This window comes from Coregonus lavaretus, assembly GCF_964263955.1.
Source record: "Coregonus lavaretus genome assembly, chromosome: 25".
NCBI classification, from domain to species: domain Eukaryota; kingdom Metazoa; phylum Chordata; class Actinopteri; order Salmoniformes; family Salmonidae; genus Coregonus; species Coregonus lavaretus.
Genome location: NC_140012.1, coordinates 8,573,787 through 8,591,341, shown reverse-complemented (window position 1 = coordinate 8,591,341; position 17,555 = coordinate 8,573,787). Strand labels below are relative to the sequence as shown.

The 17,555-nt window shown below is 42.6% G+C and overlaps 1 protein-coding gene across 1 annotated transcript in view; it reads left to right on the top strand.

The window, feature by feature from the left end:
- The first annotated feature begins 205 nt into the window (after positions 1-205).
- LOC311100665 (transmembrane protein 150A-like) overlaps positions 206-17,555 on the top strand; it is a 50,969-nt gene continuing 33,619 nt past the window's right edge. Inside the window, exons 1-4 of the mRNA XM_084141598.1 lie at positions 206-437; positions 555-788; positions 5,933-5,980; positions 11,429-11,515. Coding sequence (XP_083997724.1) covers positions 724-788; positions 5,933-5,980; positions 11,429-11,515 — 200 coding nt within the window. The 5' untranslated portion in view covers positions 206-437; positions 555-723. The remainder of the gene's footprint in view (positions 438-554; positions 789-5,932; positions 5,981-11,428; positions 11,516-17,555) is intronic.

The window sequence follows — 17,555 nt, the reverse complement described above, 5'->3', positions numbered from 1 at the left end:
AAAACATCAGAGTACAGCACAGTGTGAAATAAAGAAGAAAACAACCATGATTTTGAAAGTCACCGATAGGCTACTGTGCTGTATTGTCTTATAATTGTTCAAACAAAAAGCTCCTCTTGGTGGGAGGAGTTAGGTGCAACATCTGGCTCCCTTTAATAGAGTTCAGACTTTTTCGCTGCGAGACAGACACAGCAGACACGCTCATGATGAAAAAGAATAGGGGACAAATGAACAGCAGCAACACACCTGATTGTGCCTTGCTTTAACACATGAATTCTATAGGATTTGCTTCAAAACACGTTTAACAAACGACCAGAGAAGACATCAGACTGCTGGAAAATGCTCTGGGACTTTGCTTTTTTCAAGGATTCCACTTTTTTCGGATTTGGGAAAACTACCTACAGATCTTGAACCATATTGCCTAGAGAGGTGTAAAGGTATGACGACAACTTATTCTGTCCTTGCTATCCTACTGTACTGTAGGCTACCTTTATTCAAACATATATGTTATTACATTATAATGAAATAACCATAATACACATTTGTCATTACAGATTATTTCTTAATCAGTCCTGATGTTTGCAATGGAAGGCATGCCGGTTACGGACTGCCTGAAGGACTTTAATCACTGAGGTTGAAGCGGGAGAGAGAAGTGGATTTATCCTTTTTTTTTTTTTGGGAGGCACAGGTCACTAGTGGACCACAGAGACCAAAGTGGTCAACATGTCTATTTGGGTGATCTTACCCATCAGTTTACCTGTCTTCACCATCACTGGAATATGGGTTGTGTAAGTATATCTAAGAGGTACAAGTAAAAGTGTTCTGTTTCATTTCTGATTGTCAACAAGAAAAGTATTGTATTGTGCATTCTTGAGGAACTCCAGTTAGATTTCGCTGTTGTGTTGTGAGTATACACTGAGTATACAAAACATGAAGAACCCTTTCCATGACATAGACTGACCAGGTAAATCCAGGTGAACGCTATGATCCCTTATTGATGTCACTTGTTAAATCCACTTCAATCAGTGTAGATGAAGGGGAGGAGACAGGTTAAAGAAGGATTCTTAAGCCTTGAGACAATTGTGACATGTATGTGTGCCATTCAGAGGGTGAATGGGCAAGACAAAATATTTAAGTTCCTTTGAACGGGGTATGGTAGTAGGTGCCAGGCGCACCGGTTTGTGTCAAGAACTGCAACGCTACAGGGTTTTTCACGCTCAAAAGTGTCCAGTGTGCATCAAGGACATCAAGCCAACTTGACACAACTGTGGGAAGCATTGGAGTCAACATGGGCCAGCATCCCTGTGGAACACTTTCGACACCTTGTAGTGATGGAAAGCCAACATTTCTCTTTAGGGCCATGGATAAACTTGTAGGCTGACTGATATGCAGTCAAACATCGAAATTCAAGCAAATCCTGTGTGGCCTCCCCATCCCTCTATTCAGCTAGTGTCTTAATTACACTCCTGCCACAATAGTTTTAATTACCCTTTACATTGAAACAACTGGCAATAAAGATAACCTTTATGGATGAAATGAGCTGTAAAAGCTGTTGATATGGGTTGATGTACCCTTTTGCATCTGTCTGTGGGTTGGATTGAGGTGGCCATCGAATCAGGTTCCTTTAGCTGTAATTTTAGAGATGGTTAGGGACTGAACTTTATTTGTAATAAGTTGTACATGGAGAAAATCGGACCTCTCTTTAATGAAAATGGATGGCCCTCCCTATATTTGACCTAAACCCTCCCTGAACACTTGAAAAAAAAAACAAGTGACCCTCCACTACACGCCAAATAATAATTAAAACTAAGTGGATAGCAGAGAACATGTCTATCGTTTACCCTCACTTGTTGGACAGACCAGAGCCTTAGATATGCAGTTTTAAAAACGGTTCTTCGTCCTGTAAGCATTACATGGCAACGCAGGACTTTTGATAGCGTACAGGGCTGCGGGCCAGAAGGTTGTGGATTCGCAGACCACCGTTGACAAGAGTAAGGGTGGAAAGATCTCCTTTATAATAAAAGCACTGCATGACTCTATGATCGTATTTGCAGGTCAGAGAAAAAATTGCCTTTTATAAACATTTCATGCAATTGTACATAATTGTACATATTAGCAGAATCTAACATGTAGGCATACCTCTTACTTCTGAAATAGGATGAAATAGGCTCCAACACAAAGCACTCTTGTTGTTAGTAAAGTAGCATTTGACCTAGTGGCCTCATGGGTGGAATGTAATTAAACATTTTCAAAATTCGGAAAACCGGCTGAAAATCCGGTGTTTCTATGTCAAACGGATTTGTTATGTTTCTTCTGTGATGTATATAAAGTATAATATTGGGATGCAAACTTACATTTGAATACATTTCAACTCTATATCTGACATGGTAGAGGTCACTTCTTTTTTTAAACCCATAACCAGGTTTAGTGTATACTTTTGTATGAAAGTAGATTTGTTTAAGACTACCAAGAAACACTCTGTGTGACCCTGATTTAACCCACTGCAGTAAAAGGTTTAAATGAAGACGGTTTAAGTGAATTATGCCTACTCGAATTTGCTTATTTTCAGCACCATGAGCTGTCCATTTCCGATTGATTGTGCCACGGCTGCTGATTCAAGTTTCAGCACCACAATGTAAATTATTAGAATCTGGCTTATTGTGAGGTCAGTAACTCTGATAAATACATAAAGGGCAAGAAACATATTGTTTTTAATAAAATGAATTATAGTAGTAGCACGCTACCAATGTTGACCTCCGGTCCTCCGTCTCATCTTCACGCTCTCCTTCTCAAACTGAACAGAACATAGGCTATAGGCTGGTCCGCGCGCAAGATATTGCATTTTTTTGTACTAGGCCTAATAAAAAAATTATAACCTGAAGAAACCTTTGACTCTCCTCCTGATCTGCCACCATAGCCCTACACCGCACATCTATTGGTTAAGCAGCACACAAATATTGACATTTCATCCATTACAAATGACATGACCCTCCCTAGACTAGATTTAAAAAAAATACTAAACCCTGCCCTTGACTGAAATTGAAAAAGCATGACCCTCCCCCATTTTCCTCCAGATAAGCGTTCTGTACATTTGTATCAATCCCTTATGTAGTTTGTGAGAAAGGCAATGCAAAACCCAAGAAGATGGTTGAAAAAGAGTGAGAGGAACAGTTCAGTACGAAGTTAAGTTGGAGATTGAGTGAAAGAGTAAGTAAAGGGGTAACAAGTTAATTTAAAGAAAGGGAGGTAAATAAATAAAGCGGTGGTGTACCATCCCACAGGTTAGCGCCAGCTGTGTGTTGTTGGTGTTCAATGGCGGGGATGTCTGGACTCTCTGTGATCACTGCTACAGTGGAATTCACTGCCTGAGGGCCAGAGCAGTAGAGACCATTACCTCTTATTTTGCCTGTATTTGACCCGGTTAGTCTCATTGAGATAAAAAATCTGTAAGAGAGACCTCCTGAACTCCTGAACATGATATTAGTTCCAAAGTAGTCTGAGAACAGCCATCCCACTGGGAACAGACGTCATTTCAACGTCTAGTTTTGATTTACATTTGGTTGAGTTGTCAACTAATTTGAATTTAACATGAAATCAACCGAAAATGTCACCATGTCAAAGTTGGGTGAAAAATAGAAAGATTCCGACATATTGATGACTTTTTGCAAATCCAATCCGTTTTCCACATTGATTCAATGTCATCACACATACACACACACACACACACACACACACACACACACACACACTTGCACAGTAGACGCACACATCTATGCCGTAGGCCATAGATACAATTGTTTTGAACAAATCAATATTCAATTGATTATTTTCAGAATTTCTTAGTTATTTTTCCCAGGGACCGAGTGGAGTATCAGGTTATACTTGTGAGGTGTGTTGTTTCGCCAGCACTCTCTAGTGCTCCTTGAAATTAAAGAGTGTTATTGTTGAGGTCAATCAACTCTGGGAATTTCACAGAAGCACTATAGACCACAACTGATGACTGTAGGTCATTGCTAATGAGTGAGAGGCTCTACAGTAAACCCCTGGATAAGGCCAAGGTGCACAGGCACGCTAAATCAAATGGACATTAGACAATTTGACCCACTGCCTGGCTCACTTCAACCCAGCCAAGTCAAGAACGTCACCTCTCAGATCTAGGATCAGATAACCCAAGCCCTAATAATATCTGACCCTGTACCAGCAGTTAGGGCAACTTCTATCAATTCAGAATTGGGGACTGTTGGCTGCAGCATAAAGGCTTCCTTGTATTCCAGAGGACGCAGGCACACCCTTTTTTTCATTCGCACTGATTGGTTACTGTTTATGACCACCCTCAACTCGCGCCCCCCCCCCCCTCTCTCTCTCTCTGTCCAGTGTGACAAGACACAGTACCTTTTACTGTACCTTTGGGCATTAAAAACCTTATGGAAACCTTGCAGCATGGGCGCTTCTGTCTGAGACTGCGGTAGTAACCCTTCTTGGCCCCCCCTTGGCCAGGCTGTTTCCAGACGTGCTGTTTCATAGACACTTAATGCCTGCCTGTTTGTGAGTTTATGGGTCTACTACTGCCTTATGTAACCCAAAGACATACCAGTGGAGGCTGCTGAGGGGAGGTCTGCTCATAATAATGGCTAGAATGGAGTATAATGGTTGGAATGGAATGGTATCAAACACATAAAAACCATGTGTTTGATACCATTCCATTCACTCAATTCCGTCCATCATTGTGACCCGTCCTCCCCTCAGCAGCCTCCACTGACACATACACTATAGTATGTTTAGCTTGGGCACAGCATGAGTCCTTTGTTAAAAAGGGTTGTGTATTTACTGTAGGAGAGATGTCTTTAAAGAAGGTCTTAATCATGTTTTAAAATAGACTTCATCTGAGTAACTAAGTTAAGCACAACAGAAGTATGCTATCCCATTTTATGTGATGTGTGATCATTAGGGCCCCAAGTTTTCCTGACCAATTATATAGGGAATTTTTACTGGTTAGGCCACATGGTTTTAGCCAATGAGTTGCATTCATTTTAGATTTATAGAAGATGGTGCCCCCCCTTTTCGGTCTGACTGGATTTCTGTCCGGATATCAGCTTTTTCCCAGAAGGTCAAACCCCCCTATATCTGTTTGCTCACCTAAGCGAAGGGGGATCAATAGACATTACCTAAGCGTTTCCAGATTGTCATCCCTTGCAAACAATAGAAATTGAATAGAGGTTCTCAAACCGTTTGTTGAAACTTGAAACTTCTGTTCATGTTCTTGTGTCAGCATGTTTTGTAGGTGATCCTCTTTGTTATCTTATCAGACCATACGAAACCCAGTGTCCCATCAGTGTCAGTGTCACATAGTGTACACATGAACACCTCGTGATCTGATCCTGATCTCCAGTGGTTGAAACCCAATGTTCTCTCTCTAGTAGCTGTTTAACCCTCAGATAAGAGACCGCTTCCCTGAGAGATGAACTCTCTGGAGTTCTGGTCACGTGTTTGGAGTTGGTTAGCGGTTGACAGAAGAGGAATGCATAGTACAGACCCAATTTGCTGCTGTCAAACGATGTCCACATGACACGTACAAGAGATCACTGGCCATGGGGGTGACTGTGCACCTTATGAATATGTTAAGTGAAAAGGCATTGGAACCACCAACTGATGAGTCAGCAGAACCGTGAGGTTCATACCGTTGAATATGTAGCTATTGCATGATCTGTAAACGCTATTGCTCTTTTAAAGGGGATTCAATCCCATTATATTGCAACTAATATAAAAAAGTAGTAATGTATAGTGCAATACACCTCTAGAATTTCCCTCAGCTAGTGTGAAGTCAGGCTACGACTCTTTGCCATTTTACTCTCTCTGAGCACTTAGTCAATAGAACGACAAGATAAAAACTATGTAACCCTTTGATCAAAACTTGTCTCTAATATCTTTTCAGATATGCCATGGCCCTCTACAACCAGCATGTCTGCCCCGTGGATAACTGGTACAGTACTCTATAATCAACTCTCTAATGTCAATTCTGACTCACCCATAATCACTGTGTCATTATTTATAACAGAATGAACTAATCACATGTCATTTTCTATAACAAAGACAACTGGTAATCTTTCAGTTGATGTCAAGTGTTTGGGATCAGAGATAGAGAAGGATAACTGTTGCGTAAAATCACTGGTTTGGTTTGTTATTGAAAATGGATTTGTTTGCAAAGGTGATAACCCCAGAAAAGGTATTAACTTTTGGCTTGTAGGGTAGTAGTGTATGATAAGTTACGACATAGAGTGTGTATCTACTTGGATAATCTGAAACAAGGGGGATTCAGTATTCCAATATGTCAGCAGGTCCTAAACAAACCATGATTGGGGACCATTTTGTTCTCTCATTGACACACACAGTTGTGAAAATGAGACGCAAGTTCAGTGATTCTATCATCCTTGTCAAAACCGTTCAATTCCTGCTGACATCCATGATATAAATGTCAAACCAGCAAACTGATTATGAACGGTTATTCATCTCCACACTGTGAGCTAGAGTGAGAATGTGAACCGCAAACGGGTGAGAGAAAAAGTTCCTTCTCAACAAGTCTGTTTATTCAACATTCATTCGGGAGAAATTAAATAATTAATGGCCGACTTGTTTCGCAAGAGAGGGAGATGGAGAGAAATTTGAAGAGCACAGAGAGAAGAAGGGGAGAGGGGTAGAAACGAGATCACGTGGACAGAGAGAGAGGAGTATAATCATGGGAGAGATTGAAAATATAAGAAATACATACTGTATGGGGGACAGAGAGAGTAATGGGAAAATGGTGGGAAGTCAAGGATGGGTAGCAACTTTTTGGGGAAAGGCAGCAGCCTGCGGATTCCTTTAAGAGTGGGAGAATAACTTCTGTGGTATGTGTGAAATAAACAGGTATTAAAACTGCCTGGGGGCTCCATTCATTCCAAGCTTTTCCCATTAGCAGCAGACCTACCCAAGAAAAAACAAACAACCATTCCAAACACATTCATTACTGTACCTGCAGGTTTGGCTATTCCACTGTAAGGAGCATTCTACTGACACTCCTCAAACAGGGAATTCCAGAAATCATACAAGATAAAGTGTACTCTTTGAACAGTAGACCGACACATGCAATACCACAGCAGCTGCCTCAGTACCTGCGTCATAGTTGTTCTACAATGTTCTTCAATGCACACATGCAGTCAATCATCAAGTGGGAACTTTAACCTACTATTTAGTGTAAAAACGTGTATCCTTATTTGGGCAGCATGAGAGCCTTGATGTGTGGATTGGATGTGTAGTTCGATGCTGACACATTAACAGAGTTTAAACTAGGTGTGTTTACTTTAGTAGTAGTGGGTGTTCGGTGGGGACGCATGGTCACACATTCTGGTCAAGATTTAGCATGTGTCGAAGCATAACTAATAGGTGACTTTATGGACTTATCTCACCTCACAAACGTCACACAGTCCATTCAGAATAGCCACTTGTCTTATGTGCATTGTGCAATAATTCCATATGCAAATAAAGGAGAGTGGGGTAAGTTTAGCCAAAGGGTTAGTTGAGCCACCCATTGTTTCTAGGAAACCATACACAAAAGTAATCATGTGACCAGATATTTAGGAAGAGGTCATCATTTCATGGAGTCTGTGAAGGAAGAAACCACATGGAAAAAGTGGTAAGCAAGTTAGGTCCAAAAAACAGATTTTCACAAAGTCAAATGAATTTATTGTGTTATAGGTTTCATGATTTACAAGCATTTTGCTACACCCACAATAACATCTGCTAAATACAGTGGGGAGAACAAGTATTTGATACACTGCTGATTTTGCAGGTTTTCCTACTTATAAAGCATGTAGAGGTCTGTACTTTTTTATCATAGGTACACTTCAACTGTGAGAGATGGAATCTAAAAGAAAAATCCAGAAAATCACATTGTATGATTTTTAAGTAATTCATTTGTATTTTATTGCATGACATAAGTATATGATCACCTACCAACCAGTAAGAATTCCAGCTCTCACAGACCTGTTAGTTTTTCTATAAGAAGCCCTCCTGTTCTCCACTCATTACCTGTATTAACTGCACCTGTTTGAACTCGTTACCTGTATAAAAGACACCTGTCCACACACTCAATCAAACAGACTCCAACCTCTCCACAATGGCCAAGACCAGAGAGCTGTGTAAGGACATCAGGGATCAAATTGTAGACCTGCACAAGGCTGGGATGGGCTACAGGACAATAGGCAAGCAGCTTGGTGAGAAGGCAATTATTAGAAAATGGAAGAAGTTCAAGATGACGGTCAATCACCCTTAGTCTGGGGCTCCATGCAAGATCTCACCTCATGGGGCATCAATGATCATGAGGAAGGTGAGGGATCAGCCCAGAACTACACGGCAGGACCTGGTCAATGACCTGAAGAGAGCTGGGACCACAGTCTCAAAGAAAACCATTAGTAACACACTACGCCGTCATGGATTAAAATCCTGCAGCGCACGCAAGGTCCCCCTGCTCAAGCCAACGCATGTCCAGGCCCGTCTGAAGTTTGCCAATGACCATCTGGATGATCCAGAGGAGGAATGGGAGAAGGTCATGTGGTCTGATGAGACAAAAATAGAGCTTTTTGGTCTAAACTCCACTCGCCGTGTTTGGAGGAAGAAGAAGGATGAGTACAACCCCAAGAACACCATCCCAACCGTGAAGCATGGAGGTGGAAACATCATTCTTTGGGGATGCTTTTCTGCAAAGGGGACAGGACGACTGAGGGGAGGATGGATGGGAGGATGGATGGGGCCATGTATCGCGAGATCTTGGCCAACAACCTCCTTCCCTCAGTAAGAGCATTGAAGATGGGTCGTGACTGGGTCTTCCAGCATGACAACGACCTGAAACACACAGCCAGGGCAACTAAGGAGTGACTCCGTAAGAAGCATCTCAAGGTCCTGGAGTGGCCTAGCCAGTCTACAGACCTGAACCCAATAGAACATCTTTGGAGGGAGCTAAATGTCCGTATTGCCCAGCGACAGCCCCGAAACCTGAAGGATCTGGAGAAGGTCTGTATGGAGGAGTGGGCCAAAATCCCTGCTGCAGTGTGTGCAAACCTGGTCAAGACCTACAAGAAACGTATGATCTCTATAATTGCAAACAAAGGTTTCTGTTCCAAATATTAAGTTCTGCTTTTCTGATGTATCAAATACTTATGTCATGCAAAAAAATGCAAATTAATTACTTAAAAATCATACAATGTGATTTTCTGGATTTTTGAGATTCCGTCTCTCACAGTTGAAGTGTACCTATGATAAAAATTACAGACCTCTACATGCTTTGTAAGTAGGAAAACCTGCAAAATCGGCAGTGTATCAAATACTTGTTCTCCCCACTGTATGTGTATGTGACCAATAACATTTGATTTGATTTGATTTTGATGCTTGTATCCAAACTAAAGTAGATTGTTTTAGGATTGTTTTATACATCAGTTGGGGGTGTCTATAAGCTACAATATGAGGTCCTAAACCTAGCATGAAAGTGCATCCTCGTAGCTGTATGGGTTGCCTTGGGGTAAGTTGAGTCAATGGCCATGGGGTAAGTTGAGCTAATGGCCACCATACCCCATGCAAATTATGATTACATTTTGTCAGTTTTATCCATAATATGAATAGTATTTTTGCAATGTGTTATGCATATGAACTCAAGATCGTGCATTTTTATTATTACAGAGCAGACATCATCATGCCGCATGTATACATACATAAAACAAGCATGGGTCTAGCCTCCCTTGAGGTTCCTGAGAGAGCAACCAAGGATGAGAGAAGGGAATAAGTCCATTCTAGCAGCAACAAGGGGTGAAAGAATAGACTGAATGACACTGAAGAGGTACAACAACATAAAATACAACGAACATGTACCTGTGTGAAAAATAGTCTATGATAGAGCAGCAGAGGCACAGATGGTTTTATCTGATGACATGGAGACTGAGTTTGCTAAACATATCAAGAATCTCACAGACCAGTTTCATGGGCTTAGTAGCCTCAAATGCAGAGAACTTGCCTATGAATTGGCACATCAAAACAACATCCCTGTCCCTGACAACTGGCCAAGAAATGGAAAGGTAAGTTATATTGAACAGAGAGATCTACAGTTTATTAGGTACCCCGTTCACAAAAATGGTTCGCTCCTACAGACAGTAAGTCACGTGGCTGTGGCTTGCTATATAAAGCAGGCAGACAGGCATCGAGGCATTCAGTTACTGTTCGATTGAACGTTAGAATGGGAAAAACAAGTGACCTAAGCGACTTATAGTGTGGTATGATCGTCAGTGCCAGGCACGCCGGATACAGTATCTCAGAAACGGCCAGCCTCCTAGGCTTTTCACGCACGACAGTGTCTAGGGTTTACCGAGAATGGTACGACAAACAAAAAACATCCAGTCACCGACTGTCCTGTGGGCGAAAACAGCGTGTTGATGAGAGGTCGAAGGAGAATGTCAAGAATCGTGCAAGCGAACAGGCGGGCCACAAACAGGCAAATAACGACACAGTACAACAGTGGTGTGCAGAACGGCATCTCGGAACGCACAACTCGTCGGTCCTTGTCACGGATGGGCTATTGCAGCAGGCGACCATACTGGGTTCTACTCCTATCAGCTAAAAACAAGAAGAAGCAGCTCCAGTGGGCATGCGATTACCAACACTGGACAACTGAGTGGTGGAAAAACATTGCCTGGTCCGACGAATCCCGGTTCCTGTTGCCTCATTCGGATGGCAGAGTCAGGATTTGGCATAAGCAGCATGAGTCCATGGCCCCATCCTGCCTGGTGTCAACAGTACAGGCGGGTGGCGGTGGTGTAATGGTGTGGGGAATGTTTTCCTGGCATATGTTAGGTCCCTTGATAGCAATTGAGCAACGTTTCCATGCCCCAAAGAATTCAGGCTGTTCTGGAGGCAAAGGGGGGTCCGACTCAGTACTATGTGGGTGTACCTAATAAACTGAGTGCAGACATTTAAGATATACAATATACTACACCCCCATTCCATGATTTAAACTTAGTCCTACCAGCACCATCACCCACTGTCACAAGACACCCCTACCCACTTACCCCAAGGCGGCTCAACTTACCCTGTCCCTATGCTCAATTTACCCCACACCTGGGGTAAGTTGTGCCAAGAGACCACTTTTTTTTGGACAAGCTATGTTTTCAAAACTGTTATGTTGACATGAATTCTGATTATTTCCAGGGGTACACAACATCCTGAAATATATGTAGATATCCTTGTTAGAAATAATACTATATTTCCCTTGACGTAGTAATGGGAAAATGGCTCAAATATCCATGACATCTGAAGTGGTAAAGTAATGCAATTCCATCAGAGAAGTTAAAGTGTGATCCATTTGACAGCAAAAGTGTAAAGTAAATGTCTATGTTGTTTTTCCATCCAGGCTGTATAATCAGTCGTGTGAGGAGAAGCTGTCTCTACAGAGGGGTCCTGTGCTGTGCTGTACCCTGGACAATGTCCCACTCATCAGGTCAGTACCGTATTACACTGTCTGTACCATGCTGTACTTTACAGTTTCAGTCACATTTACCTCACCACACTAACAGTAGCCTACATACGTACACCACACCAATAAACAACTTTGCCCCCCACGAGTTGAGCTGCATGTTGTTAAGTCAAGGTCGAGGTCATCCATTGTGTTAAACTAATGATCAATGCCTCTGTCATTTACCGTTAGTGAAAACAAGCACTTGGTGTGCATGAGGTGAAAGTATTCAGACCACTTGACTTGTGTGTTACAGCCTTATTCTAAAATTGATTAAATAGTTTTTTCCCCTCATCAATCTACACACAATACCCCATAATGACAAAGCAAAAACTGTTTTTTAGAAAACTAAAATATCACATTTACATAAGTATTCAGACTATTTACTCAGTACTTTGTTGAAGCACCTTTGGCAGCGATTACAGCATCGAGTCTTCTTGGGTATGACGCTACAAGCTTGGCACATCTGTATTTAGGGAGTTTCTTCCATTCTTCTCTGCAGATCCTATCAAGCTCTGTCAGGTAGGATGGGGAGTGTTGCTGCACAGCTATTTTCAGGTCTCTCCAGAGATGTTCGATCGGGCTCTGGCTGGGCCACTCAAGGACATTGAGACTTGTCCCGAAGCCACTCCTGCATTGTCATGGCTGTGTGCTTAGGGCCATTGTCCTGTTGGAAGGTGAACCTTCGCCCCAGTCTGAGGCCCTGAGCACTCTGGAGCAGGTTTTCATCAAGGATCTCTCTGTACTTTGCTCCGTTCATCTTTCCCTCGATCCTGACTAGTCTCCCAGTTCCTGCCGCTGAAAAACATCCCTACAGCATGATGCTGCCACCACCATACTGGTGCCAGGTTTCCTCCAGACGTGACGCTTGGCATTCAGGCCAAAGAGTTCAATCTTGGTTTCATCAGACCAGAGAATCTTGTTTCTCATGGTCTGAGAGTCTTTAGGTGCCTTTTGGCAAATTCCAAGCGGGCTGTCATGTGCCTTTTACTGAGGAGTGGCTTCCGTCTGGCCACTCTACCATAAAGGCCTGATTGGTGGAGTGCTGCAGAGATGGTTGTTCTTCTGGAAGGTTTTCCCATCAACCTCATGGCTTGGTTTTTGCTCTGACATGCACTGTCAACTGTGGGACCTTATATAGACAGGTATGTGCCGTTCCAAATCATGTCCAATCAATTGAATTTACCACAGGTGGACTCCAATCAAGTTGTAGAAACATCTCAAGGATGATAAATGGAAAACAGGATGCACCTGAGCTTCTGTTCTAAAAACCTGTTTTCGCTTTGTCAATTATGGGGTATTGTGTGTAGATTGATGAGGATTTGTATTTATTTAATTCATTTTAGAATAAGACTGTAACGTAACAAAATGTGGAAAAAGTAAAGGGGTCTGAATACTTTCCAAAGGCACTGTACATAACGGGCAGAAAAGGAAAATAAGAATCTCCTATTATGTATATTTTCGTTCTTCACTTTTTCACCTCTCTGTTCTCCTTGTTTTGTTCCTCTCTGTAGCCTAGTTCTCTTTCAAGTATTCGTTTAGGTTTTTCACTTATGGGGTACACTCCCAGCGTATTCATCAGAAGCCTTTATTACACTACGCCAGACGTTGAGACGTGTGCGTCGGGTAGGGGCGTCCCTCCTACCCTGTAAAAGTTCCAAGACAGCGTCTTCAAGTCATTTAAACACTTCTTGCTTTTCATCAGAAAACTTACCTCGACACGACAGCCTTTTCCGGAATTAGCTAAACTGTCCACAGACGTGAGCCTACAACTCACTCACCGGGCATTATTCTCTGGAGTGGTGGCAATTTTCCTTTTCCTTCACCGTAGTTAGAGGAAGATTTTTCGAGGGAGGAACGGGTGCAGCTGTAACACGGCTAACTTGTTTCACGACCAAGTTAGTTGTATCCAAACAGTGGCCATGTCCAACATTTGCTTAAACTGCATACTGTGTACTAATCGTACTACGTACTGCGTACTATTTAGCACGTATGTTTAGTAAAAAAGTATGTAGTATGCCACGGCCAAAATGTATGACTTTTGGTGCGTTCAAGACAACTGGGAATTTGGAAACAAAACAAGCTCAGACTGGGAAAAAATCGTGACGTCATGATCTTTAGGTAGGAGAAGTCGGAGCTCTAGGAATATGCACGAGTTTCTGACTTGTAATTCCGTGTTGGATGACCGTTCAAAATGATTTTACCCAGTTGAAGCATGTTTTTTCAGAGTTCCACATGTTTTTTCAGAGTTGTCTTGACCACACTATCAGTGTCGGCTTCACATATGAACCCCCCCCCCCCCCCCCCAGATACACCGTAGGTCTACGCATGTATCAATTGAAGAGTCACCTGAAGCTTGAGAGGAATGGGAGATGCAGTAGAGGAATGCAGTGCTGAGTCAGAGGGCTCGTAATGAGGATGACTGGCTACTACTCTGAACTGTGTGTGGTGAGCTTTCTGGCTTTTTTCAACGTATCTAGTGGTTACCATGCACCTACAACAAGATAGTTCAGATGTGTGAATGCATTTTTGAATGTTGAAAGTAAAACACACCAACAGTAGATGTACCGGTATAAACACTTTTTAATGAGAAAACAGAAATCCACTTTGGATTATAGAAAAGGACTTCACCAAAAACAGTAGAAAATGAATAAAAATGAATAGCTATAAATGAAATACATACAAATGATATAAAACTTCATCTTCATCATGGCCTCTAAAATGGCCATAAGGCTTGCCTCCCTGGCAGTCACCTCCTTCTCCCACCTCCACATCTGGACCCTTCTGGGAGCGAGAGGGGCCCACAGATGCAGTGTATTTTCAGGTGACAACTGCCCCTCCAGCTCACAGTCCTTCACATAGATCCTGAAAAGACATAAGATGAAGTACAACATTAACCAAAACAAGAGCAAAGTAGAGTTGTGTGAACGTTCTGTAGCTAGACTGCCACATATTTGATCAAATTGGAGTGCCAAGGTGAAACAGTAATGAGTGCAGCTTACCATTACATTCACCATAACAGGGGTGTAATCATCACTCCAAACAGTTGCAAAATGTTCCATATTGCAACGAAAACGAGCGTTTCTATTGGACAGCAAACAGGGAGGGACCTACCTGAATCTGTCCAATAGAAACACTAGAAAACAGATTGTTTTGCAACTGTTTGGAGTAATGATTACACCCCTATGTGCTAGCTAGCTAACTAGGCTGACATTAAATATGAAGTTGTCGCTCAACCACAAGTAACCATGTAGCTGAAGTTACTCTTTGAATAGTTATAACTTCTAGTCCAACTAAAGCACGTAGCTAAAGGCACGGCAGGCAGTAGGCTGCAAATCTGTTTTCAAAGATGTATGATTAAAAATTCATAATTTGAAGGAGAACAAAAACTACTTACTTTTGAACACCACCGCAGCAGCTTCCCCATCTTCCAAGTTTTGTTGTTTACTTGAATAGATCTAGCTATCAAAACTCGCAGCCCTCTTCCAATGGATTGTGGCTGTGAAATTCCCAAATAGTGTATAGCGAATTCTACTAGATGAAAAGCATTTAAACTTACATTTTTCAAAATCTCACATACTATTGAACTTTATTTTTTCGCATACTCAAACAGACTACTATTTAGGACGCAAATATGGGTATTCGGACATGGCCAGTGACTAGTCATTAGTAAGCTAGCCACCACACTAGTTAGCTTCAAAATGTTGTGGTTTTGCTTTTTTTTTGTATCCGGCCATCACACCGAGTGCCACCGCCGGAGACAACCCACTAATTGCTAGCTACCTGACTAGCCTACCATGGTAGTTTTTCTGACGGCTAAATAAATAGCATCCCAGCTATGGCAACAAAAGCATCTCCCACTCCAAATGATGAGAAGCTCCTGGCGCGAATCTGCTCCTGTGGAAAATAGATATCGGCGAGGGACACACACTCGGTGTGTCCTGCTTGCCTTGGTCTGCAACATGCCTAGGAAGTGTTAGCCTCCCCTGGCTTCTGTCCACACTGTGACCCCTTAACGGTGAAGAGTCTCCGTCACAGGCTAGCACACCAAGCTAGCCTGAGTCAACAGGACCCTAACATGGGGGTTGACATCCCGATGGCTCACTAGAGTCGATGGATATCCCCACGGGGAATCCCAGAGCAATGGCTAGCACTAGCTGGGGCAACCAGCTCGACGCCATTGCCCCACTGTTGGAGGAAACCAGCAACAACCTTGCGGCTGTCATGCCGGGCATCCTGATTGGAGACGACAATGACTCCAACGGGCTGTCAAACAGCTTCCTTTCTGAATCATCGGACGGAGATGATGACTCCTTCATCCCCTCAGGCCAGGCTTCCAAGCCTCCTGCCGGGGAATCTGAAACCGGAGAACCAGACGGGGCACCATCCCCACCAGCTCTCGGTGTGGACCTGCAGGACGCGTGCAAACCCGCAGTGGACAAACTGGTGATTCCCTGGCCCAACGCAGTAGGAGAGACCACCACGTCTCACTACGAGGGTAAGAGGCTACCCAAAGCCAAACAGGCAGCCAGGCAATTCCTTCCAGTCTTCCCAGAATGCCTGGAGGAGGTTACCTGCACCTGGAGTACACCTTTTTCCTGCAAGAACCCTGTCCAAAGTGGGTTAGTGTTGGACTGTGTTGACATTGAAGGGCTTGCCCACATGTCCCCCATCAAACCCCGGGTGGCTTCCCATCTACACCCCAGCCAGAAGTCCTCCATGACCTCGATTGGCCCCACCCTACCGACCAAGTATGAGACCTTCCAGTCATCCGCGACAGAAAAGGTCTACAAGTTGGGTGCCACAGCGGTGAGGACTCTCAGCAACGCCTCCGTGCTCTCGGCATACCAAGCTGCGCTACAGGAGGAGATAGCGGTCACACCGGAGCCGGGTTTGTGGGAAGAGATCTGCATTGCCACCTCAACCTGCGTCTGCTTAAAAGGTCACCAAAGTACTGTTATTTTACTGTTATTTACTGTTATTTTACTGCTGCTCTTTAATTATTTTTAATTTTAATTTTTTAGTTATCAATTTTTTACTTAACACTTATTTTTCTTGAAACTGCTTTGTTGGTTAAGGGCTTGTAAGTAAGTATTTCACTTTAAGGTCTAGACCTGTTGTATTCGGCGCATGTGACAAATGAAATTTGATTTGATTTGATTTGAAGTAACAACACAGTGTGGTAAAAGTTGTAGTCACGATTTGGTTTGTATTTATTATTTAGATATATATATATGAAATTATTATTATTATTAATTTAATTTTTTTAGGGCGTAGATCAGCTTTAATATTGCAGATAGATTGTAACTTCCATCAATGTAATTGTCTGCATCATTTCCAATCCCCCATATGTTTTTTTTTCTCGCAAATATATATATATATATATATATACATACATGCATACATACATATATACATACAGTGGGGAGAACAAGTATTTGATACACTGCCGATTTTGCAGGTTTTCCTACTTACAAAGCATGTAGAGGTCTGTAATTTTTATCATAGGTACACTTCAACTGTGAGAGATGGAATCTAAAACAAAAATCCAGAAAATCACATTGTATGATTTTTAAGTAATTAATTTGCATTTTATTGAATGACATAAGTATTTGATACATCAGAAAAGCATAACTTAATATTTGGTACAGAAACCTTTGTTTGCAATTACAGAGATCATACGTTTCCTGTAGGTCTTGACCAGGTTTGCACACACTGCAGCAGGGATTTTGGCCCACTCCTCCATACGTACCTTCTCCAGATCCTTCAGGTTTCGGGGCTGTCGCTGGGCAATACGGACATTCAGCTCCCTCCAAAGATTTTCTATTGGGTTCAGGTCTGGAGACTGGCTAGGCCAGTCCAGGACCTTGAGATGCTTCTTACGGAGTCCACTCTTTAGTTGCCCTGGCTGTGTGTTTCGGGTCGTTGTCATGCTGGAAGACCCAGCCACAACCCATCTTCAATTCTTACTGAGGGAAGGAGGTTGTTGGCCAAGATCTCGCGATACATGGCCCCATCCATCCTC